Here is a 16,428-nt window from a genome sequence, read left to right on the forward strand (position 1 = left end):
CTTGAGTTTTATGGCAGGAAGAGAAGATTTCTGATCCATGTCTGAATTAGATAGTTGAAATCAAAATTGCCAAGCCAAATGCACTCACTATATACTATGTTGTGACTTTTTTTTTTTAATGAGGATATTATGGACATAGATTTAGTACAATGGATTTGTATGACTGTAAATGTTTCTCTGAGATACAAATTCAGATTTGTTAGTGAACTGGCATCTTTGGTCATGCAGAGATTTGGATTGCTGGTGTATGCTTCCATCACTGACATCATTTTATGTTCAGGTTTCTTTTATATAATAACAAATTCTGACTCTTACAAAGAGGCTTATTCCTCTCAGCCCGTGATTTTTAAGAAATTGCATTCAGATTAGTTTTAAATGTTCATTTAGGATTCCTGAAGGGACTCATTAATTCCTTTATGCTGTATTGTTTCTGTCTACATTTATCTGCCTTATCCTGCTCATAGAGACATAAAGCTGTGTGTATGTGCACTTAGCAGCAGACTCCAAAGCTCAGGTCTGAGTTGTGACAATTGAGGATTAGATTGTGGACAATTGTGACTTAGTCGTGCTGTCCTGTGGATGGTGGTAATGAGAACAACCCTTGTATTGTATGAGCTTCTGCTCAGGCTCCTAATTCTTTGTAAACTTGATGTTTGAAGTTTATTTCTAGAAGAAACTTTAACCTATTTTAGTGAAATTTTCTGGATTGTTAAAGATGACGAATTTTAAAGCAGTATTTGTGTGGTGATTTTTCTGGTATTTTTCTCCTGGGTAAGCTTTTAAACAGTCCAGAGAATATTTCTGTATTTGAATGTACTGAACTCAGTAAGAACAACACAATCTAATGTTTTCACACCTGTTGGCTGTTTATTAAATACCATTGTGGAGAGGGGGTGGGTGCTAATTTGCACTTTCATTACCTTTTTTCATTCACTTTACATTATTTGAGTCTTGTCTGTTGAATAATGCACACAACTGCACAAAAATATTAAATGAGTAATTCTCAGACATTTATGCTGAAAACTTTTCCATGAGAATCTTGAAGGTTTCTGTCTTCTCCAAATGCTTCAGTTCCTTATGATTGCATATTGCATTTGCAGACTCCAGATGAAAACTCTGTTCTCCATTAGTAATTCCCAAAACTCACACAGATTTAGCTGGCAATTGAGGCAAAAGCAACTTGAACTTCTCAGAAGTAGAGAGCTGTTCAAGTCTGCACTGCCCTGTTTGAGTGAAAGAGCAGTTACTCAAATAACAGTATGGAATTGTGCAGGAAGCTAACTAGGATTTTTTAAATTAACTTTTAATTTAATTTTAATTTTTTTAGTTAAATTTTAATTTAATCTGACTGAATTAGGCCACGCCTCCGGTCAGGCCACGCCCTCGGTGCACCCGAGGAGCCCCGCCCGCAGCAGGCCACACCTCTCCAAGATGTCGGCGGCTGACCCCGGGTGGTTCTTCTGCACGGCGGGCCGCGGGCTGGAGCCCTTCCTGGCGCGGGAGGTGCGGGCGCGGCTCGGCGCCACCGAGGTGAGCGGGGAGCCGGAGCCAGTGACCAGCCGGGGGATCCGGGTGAGCGGGGAGTCGGAGCCAGTGACCAGCCGGGGGGTCCGGGTGAGCGGGGAGCCGGAGCCAGTGACCAGCCGAGGGGTCCGGGTGAGCGGGGAGTCGGAGCTAGTGACCAGCCGGGCGGTCCGGTCCGAGTGAGCGGGGAGCCGGAGCCAGGGACCGCTCGGGTGGTCAGGTCCGGGTGAGCGGAGAGTCGGAGCCAGTGACCAGCCGGGGGGTCCGAGTGAGCGGGGAGCCGGAGCCAGTGACCAGCCGGGCGGTCCGGTCCGGGTGAGCGGGGAGTCGGAGCCAGTGACCAGCCGGGGGGTCCGGGTGAGCGGGGAGCCGGAGCCAGTGACCAGCCGAGGGGTCCGGGTGAGCGGGGAGCCGGAGCCAGTGACCAGCCGGGGGGTCCGGGTGAGCGGGGAGCCGGAGCCAGTGACCAGCCGGGGGATCCGGGTGAGCGGGGAGTCGGAGCCAGTGACCAGCCGGGGGGTCCGGGTGAGCGGGGAGCCGGAGCCAGTGACCAGCCCGGGGGGTCCGAGTGAGCGGGGAGTCGGACCCAGTGACTAGCCGGGCGGTCCGGTCCGAGTGAGCGGGGAGCCGGAGCCAGGGACCGCTCGGGTGGTCAGGTCCGGGTGAGCGGGGAGCCGGAGCCAGTGGCTACCTGGGCAGTCAGATCCGGCTCAGCAGGGAGCTCCGCGCCCGGAGCCCGACGAGCACGGCCCGGGCTGTGCCGTCCCCCTCCGCGGGGCTTGCCGGGGTCGGAGGGGCTCACCATCAGGGAGCTGGGGCTGCGCTGCCCGCGGGGTGCGAGAGGAGCTCACCCGGAGCCGCTCGGCCTGGTCCGATGGGTGTTCTCCCCGGAGGTGGACTGCGTCTCGGGAAAAGTGTTCTTCAGGGCGGCGGCGGGGCCCGGAGAGCTGCGGCAGCTGCGGTCGGGGGAGCGCCTGTTCCTGCTGCTGAAGAAGCACAGCCCGCTACCTGTGTCCGGGAACAGAGGTACGGACACGGGAAGCCTTGGTTTGAGTCCTGGTTATAATATTGAAGTGTTTAATTTTTTTACTGGTGGCTGTAGTTCTAATTGACAGTAATCGATTCTGAAGTGTCTTTCACTCATGTGTGTTTTCAACATGTTTTTGACCTGAAAAGGGCTTTTAAATTATTTCAGTAGCTACCTTGCAGCCTGTATTCTGCTGGTACTGAGTGTATATGTGTATTTTAGAGACTCTCTCCCTGCCTAGCCCCAAAAAAGAGAATGATACCCCACCCAAAAACCAAAGTTCAGTCCTGGATCTCTTGTGTTTATTTTGAACAAGTTTTATTTTCTGTTAAACAAAGTGAATCCCGAGCTATATATTGCGTCAATTTACTCCTAAGTGTGCAGCTTCCTTCTAAGTCTCAGCTGCTTGGGTCATGCTCTCTGTCAATGTTGGAGTGAGAATTTCAAGTTAGATGAATGGATAGCTGCCTGCTGCTGGATTTTTATTAGGAAGATTACCTACAGCTTTGAGGATAAAATTTGATCAAGATTCTAAGATTTTACGTGATAACTAGAAGGACCTTTCTTTTTTTTCTTCGAACAGCTTTGATGTATTTAAGTGAATTGGTCTCTCTGTTCCTCATGCCTCTCTTGTGGACTGGGTAGTCCTCTCTTAGGACTACCCACACATGTAGGTGTGTGTTGCAGGTTTGAAGGCACAGTGATGAATGGAAAACAGAAATTTTCTTTCTGGAAGAATAAACTTGGTTTTGCCTGAGATGACTCAAAGTAATTCATGTTTGTATCTGTCTTTCAATTCTGGAAAGTGTTCTGCATCGCTTAAACCTGGGCCAAGTGCTTTCTGGGGAGGGTGGCATGGTAGGCTGATGCTCTGTCCCTGGGAATGACTCTGACAGGTGCTCTGGTTTTCTACAGCTGCTGAGTTCCCATGCAGAATTCAACCCTTGTGTGATTTAGTCCTGGTTGTGCAGAGCTGGTAATCAGAGGGGTGCTCCTGGTGGGTGCTGGGAGCTCTGCTGTGCCTGTGATTCTGGACTCACACATGAATGAAATCTCAACACAGCTGCTGTGAACAGCTGTTCTCAGTCCCTAGGGAAGTCAAATGCCGAGGCTGAGGTACTTTACCCCAAACTGTTTTTTTCTTCCAGGGAAAATGCTTCATGAGATTAAAAGCCTTGTCATTGAGAACCCAGAATACTGGCTGGATATTATCTCTGTTTGGAGAAAGCTTCATGGACACAAGGGGAAAACAGAGGATGGCTCTCAAGAAAACACATTGGCTCTGAAGAGAACGTCAGAACAAGAGATAAATACTGCAAGTAAAAGGCAAAAAACAGAGCAAGTTAGGGCAATCGTGTCTGAGGAGTGTCAGGTGGGAGCTGGAGAGACCTGTGAGGCACCAGACAGAATGAGCAGGCAGGAGTGCTGGACTGAGAGCAGGACTTGCTCAGAATTGCCTTCCAGAGGCAGTGGAGAGGATCCTGCTGCCAGTGAGGAGCTTAGCTTCAGCTTCAGAGTGTCATGTCGCTGCAGTGGAGCAATTGCCAGAATACTGACTTCACAGGTATGCTGAGGTACCTGCTTTAAAAGAATTCAGCAGGGGTGAACAGAGATGTGTAGTTTGTTTGTCATATCACTTGTGTTGTGTCTTCTGGAATAATAAACTGATGTAAGCTTTTTCTGTATTTTCTCAAAAAGCCCTTAACCTGTATTCACCTTAAGCAAGTGGAAATACGAATGCTGTTTTTGATTTCTGTGCACTATTACCCTTCATGTTTTTCAAATCAATACCTTTTGTTGAGGAAAAGCAAAGGTAAGAGTTTGAGGCTCTGGGCCTGTGGAGGCTGAGGAGTAATTGGATAATTTACAGCTACTTGAAGGGCCATTGCAAGGACTGTGGGGCCAGACTCCTCTCAGTTGTGCGGTCTGGACAAAGGGGTAAAAGCCAGAACTCACAGCTTCAGTTGCCTCTGGTTGGGTATTGGGGAGAATTTGTTCTTCAGGAATACAGCCCTGGGAGTCTTGGGAGAAGTGGAGCTTGGTCCTTGGAAAAGAATAGTGACATGCAGTCCTCCAGGGGTCTGTTCCATTCAGCCCTCTTCCCATCTGGGCAGGTTACTCTTACTGGAAGGTGTCAGTAGTTTGGATTTTTTCCTGCTAAAGCTAGTACCTTGCTGAGGTGAGACACATGAGCTTCTCTACAAGGGTGTTTGCCTAAATTTGTGCTGTGTTTGAACCTATACTCTGAAGGTAATCAGAGCTTTCTATATGTAATGAAAGCATTAAAACTGTGAATTGTAGTTGTGCACTTGCAGGTTTTCTGTTGGATAATCTGCCCTAGAGCCATTGGAAGTGTTTTGTGCATGTGATTAAGGATTCCAAAATGGTGGCAGTCACAGAATATTCTGAGTTGGAAGGGACCCACAAGGATCAAGTCCAGCTCAAGTTAATGTTTTATTGTGACTCAGTCAGGACTGGAACTTCAGCCTCTCCTCTCTTGCTGCAGCTGAGCGTTGGTTGTTTGCCTTGTGCTATGTTTGCTTTGCCCCTCACTCACCTGCTCTGCCCTATTCTACCTCTTCTGCTGTGAGTTGTGTGAGTTACTCTCTTAGGCATAGACTCTTCCCTGCAATTTCTGAGAGCTGTGCATCCGAGGCTGTGCTCTGCAGTTTCCCCAGTTCTGTGGTTTTTCGTGCCTGTGACTGTTCTCTCCCTCGTAGGAGGTCGGAAGAGCCATTGGCATGGCGCTGGTGAAGCAGTGCAGGTGGCGTGCTGATCTGCGGGACCCTGACCTGGAGGTAGGACTGCTTGTGTGCCTATGGATGCTTCCAGACTCACCCTGACACCTCTGGTTTGGTTCTCTGCTCCCTCTGCATGTGGGACCATGGCCTGTCCCTGCTGGTCTTCCTGCTGCTGAATTTACCTGAAAATCAGTATGTGTGTGGCCCTGGTGTGTGTGTGCCTTCCAGAGCTCTGGCTGGGTCTGTGGCTGGGTCTGCCTGCATGGGGGGGGAAGGATCCCCCGAGGAGCAGTTGCAGGATCCAGCAGTCTGAGGGTGCTGGGCTCTGAGTGTGTGAAAATGGAACTCACCTGAGCCATGGGGTGTCTGTGGCCTCTGGAGGGGAAGGGAGCAGGCAGCATGGGCTGTTCTCAAGGAGCTGGACTTGAGAATAGCACAGACAAGGCCTGGAGGAAGGCTCCTCCACAAATAGCAAACAGCTCCCTTTGTGCACCCTTGCTGGTGCAGCTGTCTGGAGACCTCCCAGAGGACTCCTTGCTCCTGACAAGGAGTGTTTCTCCGAGGATGTTTGTCCATACCTGCCCTTGGCTTGTGGAAGCTGCTCTCAGCTCTGATGCCGAGAGATCCCAGACCTGCAGAAACTCTGGAGTTCATTTCCTGGCACTGGTGCCCACATGTAGCACTATGTACTATGTACATCTTTGGTGAGGCTCATGTGCACCTCATGTTCTTGCCCAGATTTTTGCTCTGTAGCTGTTCAAGTGCTGAGGACTGGGATTTTCCAGCAGTGTCGTGTTTCTCTTTGTGCTTACTGGGGGCAGGGATTGCAGTCATGCAAGACCTGCTGGGGAGCTCAGTCTTCTTTTGGGATGTTCTCTACGGGACAGCAGAACAAATTCTTGTAGCTGCCTACAGCTGCTTGTTGTTGTTTGTTTTGGGTTTTTTTGTTTGGTGGGGTTTGGTTTAGGTTTTTCTTTGTTTAGTTGGTGTTTTAAAAATGTTTATTATTTTGTTGCTAGTATACAGTGAATAATATTCTTCCACTTGCAGTAAATGGATTTGTAACTAAAAATTCCTATGCTGTGTTAAGGAAAAATAGGCCCTCTTATAAATTCAAGTGCTTGCTGATGGATTCCCGGCTGACAAAATACCCCTCAGCTTGATTAAGCATTAAATAATCTGTAAAGTGGCATTCAGATAATCTAGTAGTATTTCTTCCAATTAATTGTTATTGCTTATAGTATGGATTTTTGTTCTTAAAAATTGAAATCAGAAGTTGTAGAAGCATCTATTTCTGGTTTAAATGAGTTAAAGCTATTGTCTTGTCAGTTTGAGACTTTAAAATATTGGAGTTGTTGTTTTTTGGGGTTTTTTTTCTCTTCTAGATCTTTGTGCATCTTAATGACATTCACTCTGTGGTGGGGATTCCTCTTTTCAGGTAAATGTTCTCCCCACCGGATTTGTTGTGACAGTATCAGAACAGACAGGATTTGTAAATCTTGCTATCCCCCATGAGTATTTATCTTTTGGTTTGATAATCACTGTTGTCAAATTAGTCTTGTGATCTGCCTGGGTTTTAAATAAACACACAGACCAGACTTTGCAGTGAGTTATGGTTAAAAGCAGATTTCTCTATCTCTCAGGAGATCTGTCCAGTTCATCTGTTCTTTGGCATCACATGGGCTTTTCTGGGTGGTTCTGCTGCTGTTTTAGTTAACTTTTTTGGTTTTTTGCTGTCTGCAGGCTTCCATTGGCAAACAGAGAGTATATCAGAACAGCAGGACTGCGGTCAACAGTGGCATGGGCCATGGCATCTCTGGCTGAAATCAGGGTCAGTGAAGGTTCTTTGTGAAGAAATGGGTCCTGAATTAAGGGAATGGGGTGCTGCTCATGGGGTCTGGAGCTAGGGAGGAGTGGGGTGATTTCAGTGGTACATTTACTGGGGAGGAGTGGGTGATTTCAGTGCCCCATTCTCCCCATTCACTGGGAAGGAATGGGGTGATTTCAATGCTCCATTCACTGGGAAGGAGTGGGGTGATTTCAATGCCCCGTTCCCTAGTGCTTGTGGACAGGGTCTGCCATGCCTGTGATTAGTGTGCTGTCACCTGCAGTTCAGCCAGGTTCTGCTGTAACTCCAGAGGCTTCTCAACAGAGCTGGTAATCCTTGTACAGATACATGTCTAAGTGGTAAGATTTTTTCTGCTGTTCTGTGACAGTGAAAAAAATGAAACATTGTTTGGTGTTGTTTTCCAAGGAAATGTGATGTTTTTTCACAGTGGTACCAATACCTGTCTGCAGTCCACTTCTAATATTTTCTCCTGAATGTCTCCTCAGGGCTGTCTGCAGTGAAGCTATTGGTGCTTTTCACTATATTCCCTTACAGGCGAGTCTGGCCAGGGATTACCAGAGATTCTTGTTAACCTGTGCTGGGTTCAGTGGGATTATGCACATCCCTCTGTGAGCTCTGTGCTGGGTGAGGAGTCTGTCTTGCTGGGGATGCAGTAACCCCTCTGTTTTTGTAGGCTGGCGGCCTTGTGCTGGATCCCATGTGTGGCCTAGGAACCATCCTGCTGGAGGCTGCCAAGGAATGGCCTGTGAGTACCCCAGTCCCAGCTGCTGGACCTCTGCAGGGAAACTGGTACTTGTGGGACAGGGTTTTCTCTCTGCCAGTTAGGCCAAAGCCCATTGCTGCCTGGAAAGGTGAAACCAAACCAATCTTTCTAGGCAGCTGCTAGAAGCATTTTAGTACAAAGGTTCCCCCAGATGAATGTGTCTTGCAGGCTGGTGCAACTGGTGATTCCCACTGCAGGATTTGTGTGAGGCAGCCACGAGCTTGTGAAGCTTCCTGGGCTTGTCCTGGGGTCTGAGGAGTCAGTGTCAATGGGACAGTCGTCAGCATTAGGGGTAATGGGGCTGGCTGTACCTAGCTGGGGTTGTGCTGTTAGGACATGCTCTTGGTATTTCTGTCATTTCAAGTGTCTTGAAAACATTAAAGGAGTGGACACAGCACATACTTCTGAACATTAATATTTCTGAACATTAAAAGAGTGGAAACAGCATATATTTGTGAACATTAAAAGAGTGGAGGCAGCACATACTTCCTCCATTTCTCCACCCTCTGGATTGTGAATTGCTTTGTGTAACAACAGCAGATGTCCCAGAAAGGGGGGTTGTATTGCAAGAACTGTGCAACAAGGCAGTTCGAGAAAGGTTTATGAAGTAAAGACCTGGGGTGTTCACAAAATTACTTTTCTCTCTCTCTCTCTCTGGACAGGAAGCCTGTTACTGGGGTGCTGATATAAGTGACTCACAGTTAGAGGGTGCAGATGACAATATCAGAACTGCAGGCCTGGTGGATAAGATTGAGCTGCTGAAAGCTTCTGTGAAAGGTATGTCTGTGGGATTTCCAGGTGGGTTTTTTGTGTTTCTGGGATTGTACAGGCAGGTTCTCCTGAGGTGATACTTTGCAGAGCTAATTCCCAACAAATAGCTGGGTGGTGACTCTGGTGCTAGTGAAGGGATAATTATTTGTACTTCCTTCTTGCTGCCTGCACCTGGAACTTTGGTAAGAATGAAGTCAGCAAAAGGCAACAAAAATTACAATTGTCTGCCATGGACAGTAGTTGTCTCTCTTCATGGTAAATGTGTGATTTACCACCACAATACCATAAAGAGTATGTACCATGCAAGAGTTCTTTGTATCTTAGTGGAACACAGCCAGGACAAATCCAAATTAAATGCAGCCTGTAAGTTAAATTTACCAGATGAGTATTAGTGAGGACATATTAAGCTGAGCTGAATTGTTCATATTTTGCAGTAGGAGTATTTTGAATGATGGTTCCCTTCTCCTGTAAGAGGGAGTCTGTTTGCTCTTGATGTACAAGCTATTCTATAGAGAAGGAAATAATTTCATGACCTTATTCCGGACCTCAGAGTCCGAGGCTAAATAATGCCTATATGAAATCCATGACAGGCAAGCTGGCTGAGTTTCCCTGTGCATGAGCGATGAAATGTGCATATTTTTTTACCTCGCAGTATTTATTGCTTACTGGAATGGTAAGAAACATTATTGACTTTTTTTAAAAAGGTAAGAGCTCACTTGAAAGCTGTGCTTGACTTGGTTTCTAGTATAATGGAAGGTACTCAGCTGTCATGTTTCCTAAACTGAGCAAGTTGGTGTCTCTGTCACTGGTCAGAAGCTGTTACTTCTGCATGCCTTGAGCAGGGCTGTAGGTGGCATGTCCTTTCATTTGCAGATAAAATTGATACCCAGTTCTTGTGCTGGAAGTGTTGACCCGAGAATGGTCCAGGACACATCTCCAGCTAGTTGTAGAAAAGTTGGCATAGAATCTCAGCAGAGTTTAGATGAGGAGGGACTGTTGGAAGTCTTTAGTCCTGCTGTCTGCTCAAGGCTGTGTCTGGTGAGTTTGGAGCACCCTGAGGGACGGAGGACCCCAGGGTCTGTGCAGGGCCCAGGCCTGCTGGCCTGCATAGCCTGGCATGGGATGAAGGACCCCCAGGGTCTGAGGAGGGATCCCAGCCTGATCTGCACAGCCTGGCATGGGATGGAGGATTCCCGGGATCGCAGCCTGGCTGCACAGCCTAGCACGGGATGGAGGATCCTCCATCCTGTCCCCAGCCTGGCTGCACAGCCTGGGGACAGGATGGAGGATCCCCGGGATCCCAGCCTGACTGCACAGCCTGGCACAGGATGGAGGATCCCCAAGATCCCAGCCTGACTGCACAGCCTGGGGACAGGATGGAGGATTCCCGGGATCCCAGCCTGGCCTGCACAGCCTGGGGACAGGATGGAGGATCCCCGGGATCCCAGCCTGGCCTGCACAGCCTGGGGACAGGATGGAGGATCCCCGGGATCCCAGCCTGGCCTGCACAGCCTGGGGACACGATGGAGGATCCCCGGGATCCCAGCCTGGCCTGCACAGCCTGGCATGCGATGGAGGATCCCCGGGATCCCAGCCTGGCCTGCACAGCCTGGGGATGGGATGGAGGATTCCCGGGATCCCAGCCTGACTGCACAGCCTGGGGACAGGATGGAGGATCCCCGGGATCCCAGCCTGGCCTGCACAGCCTGGCATGGGATGGAGGATTCCCGGGATCCCAGCCTGACCTGCACAGCCTGGCACAGGATGGAGGATCCCCGGGATCCCAGCCTGACTGCACAGCCTGGCACGGGATGGAGGATCCCCAGGATCCCAGCCTGGCCTGCACAGCCTGGGACAGGATGGTGGACCCCCAGGGTCTGAGGAGGGGTCTCAGCTGACCTGCACAGCCTGGCACGGGATGGAGGGACCCCCAGGATCTAAGGAGGGGTCTCAGCTGGCCTGCACAGCCTGGCATGTGGCCAGCCCTCATCACCACAGACGCAATGCTGCATCTTCTTTAGGGGAGCTGACCTCGGCTGGGATGCAGAAGCTCTAAGGTGACCCTTCAAAGGCATGAGCTCTGGCAGAATCCAAGCGATTCTGGCTGTTACCAGATTCCTGGGGGAGAAAAGGGGCATGGAGAGGAATTGGAGGTGGCTCCTTGCCATTCATACATGTGCACTTGAACATTTGCACTGAGTAACGTGCTCACAAATGTAGCTCTTCTTTTGTGTTTTGCTCCATGATTTTCATGTTTAAGATGTACTGGATGTTGAGAGGCAGTAATTAATTTGGGACCATGTAGTGCCCTAGGAGAGTCTTGCTGCAGGGGCAGACATCCTCCGGAGCAGAGACTCTGCAGACTGAATGGTACTGCCACACATTTGTCTCCTCCCAGTTTGCAGAGGGGTGGTGTCTCCATGGTGGAGGGCAAGTGCAAAAGGAGCTGTGAATCTGCCTAATCCAAAATGTGGATTATGTGAATGTGCATAGCCCAAAAAGAGCTGGCAAGCAGTATTGAAGGGGGAGCAGGAGCAGAACTGCTGTGCATTTTTCACACAGTCAGAAATAAATAAAGACCTGCCTTTATTCTGCAGCACTGCCATTGCCTTCAGAAAGCTTTGACAGCATTATTTCGGATATTCCATTTGGGAAAAAGTTTAAGACCACGAGTGATGCCCAGCTCCTACCAGATCTTCTCCAGGAAATGGAGAGGTACGTGTGGCCTTTGGCACAGTTGGGGTTTGATGGAAGTGCCATGATGGTTTATGATCTGAGCATTCAGCCAGCTTCAGATCTGCTTTGTTCCATTGTCTCCAGCTCTGTAGTGTGACCCTGTGCAGGCTGTGGAGGTCTCAGCCCGCTACTTGTCCCTTGGAGGCTGTTGTGTTCTGTCTCACCAGCTGTGAGTGCCGAAGGTAGCACAGCTGCTAAGGGAGGATCCTGTGGGAGCCATGCTCACAAATGCTCATTGCAAGGCACGATGGGGAAATGTTTCTGAGCCACACTCCAGTGTGGCAGAAAGGAGAAAGAGGAGAGGCCTACCTGGGCAAAGTTAAAGCATGGCCAGGCAAATAAAGCTATAATCCTTTTCTAGCTGAGGCCTGCTTGTATAAATTCATAGTCTTTCCTTTTTGAGGTCACAGCCCAGCTTTGACCAGCTTGCCTTGGCAGGAAGGATCTCAGACTGGAAGAAGGGTCATGTCCAGGGGCGTGTCCTTGCTGTCAAGGAATGGCTCGCTAGCAAGCTGGCTTTAGGTGTGTCCTTTCATCTCTCACCATGTCATTTGGTGGCAGAGTTGGGCCAAGCTGATAGCTGGGCCGCATCTAACTGACAGGTCAAGCCATCTTCCCCTCTACTTCTCGCCTGAAAAGAAGCCCTTTCTCTAGGATTGCTCTTCTCTGCAGGCGTTGATCTCACTCAGCCAATGCAGGAATGTGGTGGGAAGGTAATGGAGAAGGTTGCATGGCTCCACAGAATGGTGTGGCAATCTTACTGTGCTTGTTTTCAGGCCTTATTTGTTCTATTAGTCCATCCTAAGTAAAATATTCCCTTAGGAAGGTGGAGATGAGGAAGGGGCCATGAGAGCTCCACCAGTAAAGCTGTTCAAACTATTTGCTGTAAACTGAGTCAGGATAGTGTTTCTTTTTCCCTTCTTTCAAAGCCACGTGTAATGTTTGGACATATACCTAGAAAATTTAATTGCAAACATTGATTAATTTTCTTCTGCTTCCTGTGTTTGAAAGCCATTAAGGATCAGTGGAACAGGAAAAGTTCCAAAAGGCTGTTTTTTTAAGTTTCCAAAAGGAAGGGCCAGTTTCAGAACTGGCTAATCAGAACCATGTTTCAGAACCATGCTAATCTGAGCAGCCTTTGCTGCACTGGGAGGCTGTTCCTTTGCCATCTCCAAAAACCCCGGGCTTGATGGTGCCCTTGATCCTTGAAAGAATGCTGAGAGGAGTAAAAAATTAGTCCCTCTTTCCTGCTAACCCAATAGAAAGAACTGCTAACATCAGAAATGTTTTGGAGTCAGGACAGGGCCCTGTTCTCTCATTTAGAAAGAGGTAAGAAGATCGAGGATTTAAATTCCTCTTGTAGGTGCAGCTCACTGAGGTGAGCCATGACACACTCAGTGTTTCACTGAATGCAGGTGGCATCTGAAGTGTCAGCAGTGGCAAAGCTCTGCACAGGCAAAGGGATGCCACAAGGGATCAACACCTAACCTTTCTTTTTCCTGTGATTGCCAGAGTGCTTCGTGTTGGAGGGACCCTGGTGTTGCTGCTAAGCCAGGAGCTCTGCAGACGCATGGATGGTTTGACCAGGTGTGCTGGAAGTGACTCTGCTGAGGCCTCTGCTGATGGTGACAATGGAGCAGCCCCTGCACAAGCCATGAATGGTTTGACTAGGTGTGCTGGAAGTGACCCTGCTCAGGCCTCTGCTGACGGTGACAACAGAGCAGCCCTGAGTGTGGATGGGAATTCCTCCTCCTTGGCCCAGGGGGGTGGAGAACCCGTTCTCAGCAGACATTTCGGTTCTCTGCTGCCAGAGGGTGTCTATGCCGTCAGCCTGGGCAAGACTGATGCTTTCATACACAAATACAGGAAGGTGTCTGCTGCTGGGAGCAGCAGAACTGGGACTGGGAGCTGTCCCAGTACTGGGACACTCCCTGGAACTGGGAGCTCTCTGGCCCTGGGCTGAAGGGAACTTGAATGCTTCGGGAGCAGCAGGGCAGGACTCGGTGGGGCTCTGCTGATGCAAAGACACCCACTGCCATCCCTTAGATTGCCTCATGTTCTTGGGATGTCCTAAGGCATTGTGCTGTTGTGTCTCTGGTTTTTAGGAGGGGCGGAAGATGCTGATTCTACTGTATTGGATACAGTGAAAGAGGATATAGTGTATTGTAAAGTGGCAGAGTCCTCCAATCCTTGTTTAGGCAAAGCTGTTCGGTATTGGGAGGAGTTTCTGTAGGAGAGAAAGTCTTGATTTGCAGAACTGCAAACCCAGATGTGGCAGCCCATGATCTCTGGGCTGTGTACTCCTGCTGTTCATTTTAAAGTAATATTTAAGCTACAGCTCTGTCTATTCTGACTATTCTTAGTGTTCAGGTTATTCTTAGGTGGAGGATAGGTGATCCCCCTGAGATGCTGAGCAGGAAGGGAGGCCAGGAGAAGAAGCAGCACTGACAGCTGGAGTTGCAGCCAGTCCCAGGCCCTGGGCCCCAACTCTGTTTTGTGTGTCCTGGGTCCTCCCTGCCCTGTCTCTCCCCCTCTCTCCTGCACTTTTGTGACACCTTTTTTTATTCCTTGTACCTTTTCTCTTTGTTCTTCTGTCCCATGAAAATAGGACTTTTAGAATTGTACCAGCATTAAAGAAAGGGCCCAAGGCAATACTGAAATCACTCTCTCCTTTGGGTTTTAGCATCCTTTGTGCAAAGGCTGAGGTAGCAAAACCCAAAAATCATTGCACATTTTCTGTGAGAACAAAACATAAAGACTTCTCACTGCTTTCCTAAGCCATGTCAATCTGCAGGAACACTGGAGGCCTTTTGGGAAGAGAAAATTGGGATAAAATACATTTCTCTGTGTTTCTGTGTCAAGCTTTTGTCTGAAGATCACCTCAAAGAGCAGAGTTGGGTTTAATAATGTTATTTTCTTTACTTCAACCATGTTTCTCTCAAATGTTTTTACTGAGAAAAGTATAAAATAGGACTATATTTGCATTTTCAGACACACTTTTTTGTCCTTAAATATCTTGTAGTTGTTAATGTGTATTTTTGCAGCTGTGCAGTCTATGATAAAGACTTTGTTTTGAAACTCAGCAGCATTTTGGACTAAAGCATTTTGTTATGTAAGGGTAGGGTTTGAGGAGGTTTGTTTTTGTTTGTTCTAGTTCCTGGTTTTGTTTTTGTTTCATTTGGCTTGCCTTTTTTTTTAACACTGAGTGTATCAAAGAAATCAAAGAATAATATGTAATTGTAGTTTGAAATTGTTACTTTTTTTACAAACAATTACTTTGAACTCTGGTTAACTGTATTTATCTAGTGTGGTTCAGTATTCTTTGACCATTGTGCTTCCAAAAAAATTTAGAAATGTCTTGGTGAGAATTTTTGCTTTGGTATTTTAGAAGAAAGCAACTTAGGCCACGTTGTGCTACCCACATGCAGCTGTGAGATGTTTGCCCATGAGACATGAAAGGATGGTTTTGTGTTGTCCTGCCAAGTTCTGTTTGTGTATTGTAGTGCCTTTACCTATGTCCTAGGGCTATTTTTGGTCCCTTCTTGGTTTGGGTGGTTTTTTTTGTTTTTGGTTTTTTTTTTTTTTTTTTGGTATGAAAGCTGATTTTTCTAGCTTGCAGCACCAACAAAAAAGGAATGTAAATGGCACTTGCAGTGCTAATGTCACATCCCCCCTCATTGTTTGTATGTACTGTATTTTTGGAGGCAATGAACTGATGTCTTCAGTCTATTGCTTTTTGAAGTTGTTGGATGTTTTGGGGTTTAAAATGATGAGACCTGAATATAATGGTGTGTGCCCTGTACTTATACCAACACTGAACATTTTCCAGGTGTTTCCTCTAAGTTTCTTTGGTGCTGAACTATAGACACATTTAAAAACTACCAAAAAAACCCCATTCTGTGGAAAAACACATCCTAAAGAAGCATCTATGTGTGAAATTCTGAGACTTGCTGTAAGTATAGATGAATTATTCTGTAATCACTTGGATCATACGTTATCATATACAGAAGTCATACAAAGATAGTAGAGCTGTTCTTCACAAAATTCGTTTTCTGAGGAATGACAAGCAAAGTTTTCTGTATTTTATCAAAGCAAGTCAACTGCAAATACAAATAAATATGTACTTTTACATCTGTACTTCAAAATACTAAAATATATGCAGCTCTTTGGAAGAAATTAAAAGTGAACCCAGACCTTTGCGAATATTTGTTCTTGTACCATATACACTGTCTAGAAACTGAATACTTTAAAATTATATTTTTGCAACAGGACAGTTATGGTAATTTGCTGTATTCACAGAATATATAAAAGCAGACTAAATAGATTCTCAATACATTTTGGTACTGGATAAAGTTCTGTGTTATATATGCAAGAATATAATTTTAAATGTTAATGCCATTATGTTGTCACAATTCTTTTAGCTTGAGGAGAATAATAGATTAAAACTGATTTATCAGGGATTTTACAGTCAGGAGCTGTAATTTTTAAAATTACAGGAGCTGTAATTTTACCGGAAGTGAGGTAATTACAGGTAGATCCCAAGCTGCATGTTACCAGATTATAATTAGTCTTCTTTGAATAGCAGATTATGAGACACACTTGGTTTGTTACATATTGCCATTCAAAATATCCAAATATTAAATATAGCTAGTCATGTTATTACTGCCACTCTGTGCTTGTGTAACTGGACATCAGCATGTCTGGAATAAATACAGAAATTTCTGCTCATACTCATTTATGTATTACAACCTGTAAAGTTTCTCATTTTTATATACAGAAAAAATACTAATTTGTATATAGATGGATTTTAAAATAAAAATATATCTATTCTATACAAGATTTTAGAATATAAGAAATTATATGGAGACCCCTTCTGCAGGGGGGCTGTATGCATGTAAATGGCATTATTAAAGCAACACCCTGCTGTTTGGACTAGTTTCATTCATTTTGTGCCTCCTTTGGGGGCAAGTAAAAAAGGGTAAGAGTTGGAATCTAGAGGCTTGTTACATGGTTTTCT

The 16,428-nt window shown here is 46.8% G+C and overlaps 1 protein-coding gene across 3 annotated transcripts; it reads left to right on the top strand.

The window, feature by feature from the left end:
- Positions 1-1,383: 1,383 nt before the first annotated feature.
- Positions 1,384-16,141, top strand: THUMPD2 (THUMP domain containing 2). Of its 3 annotated transcripts, none has more exons than XM_018914988.3 (10): positions 1,384-1,530; positions 2,418-2,550; positions 3,700-4,115; positions 5,272-5,349; positions 6,678-6,730; positions 7,036-7,123; positions 7,815-7,886; positions 8,567-8,681; positions 11,273-11,390; positions 12,924-16,141. In XM_018914988.3, exons 1-10 carry the CDS (start codon positions 1,432-1,434, stop codon positions 13,372-13,374), a joined length of 1,623 nt encoding a protein of 540 aa, XP_018770533.1. In that variant the 5' UTR covers positions 1,384-1,431; the 3' UTR covers positions 13,375-16,141. The 3 variants fall into 3 exon arrangements, with proteins under 3 accessions (XP_018770533.1, XP_050840220.1, XP_018770584.1); XM_050984263.1 differs by lacking the exon at positions 1,384-1,530 and adding an exon at positions 3,135-3,319 and having other exon boundaries at positions 1,669-2,550; XM_018915039.3 differs by lacking the exon at positions 1,384-1,530 and adding an exon at positions 3,239-3,319 and having other exon boundaries at positions 1,669-2,550.
- The last annotated feature ends 287 nt before the right edge of the window (positions 16,142-16,428 follow it).

The sequence above is a fragment of the Serinus canaria genome, chromosome 25 (assembly GCF_022539315.1).
Source record: "Serinus canaria isolate serCan28SL12 chromosome 25, serCan2020, whole genome shotgun sequence".
NCBI lineage: Eukaryota > Metazoa > Chordata > Aves > Passeriformes > Fringillidae > Serinus > Serinus canaria.

Coding starts and splice junctions, on each gene's coding strand:
- THUMPD2 (XM_018914988.3), top strand. CDS start 1,432: ATGTCGGCGGCTGACCCCGGGTGGTTCTTCTGCACGGCGGGCCGCGGG. Junction 7,124..7,814: donor CATCTCTGGCTGAAATCAGG/GTCAGTGAAGGT, acceptor CTGTTTTTGTAG/GCTGGCGGCCTTGTGCTGGA. Junction 7,887..8,566: donor AGGCTGCCAAGGAATGGCCT/GTGAGTACCCCA, acceptor CTCTCTGGACAG/GAAGCCTGTTACTGGGGTGC.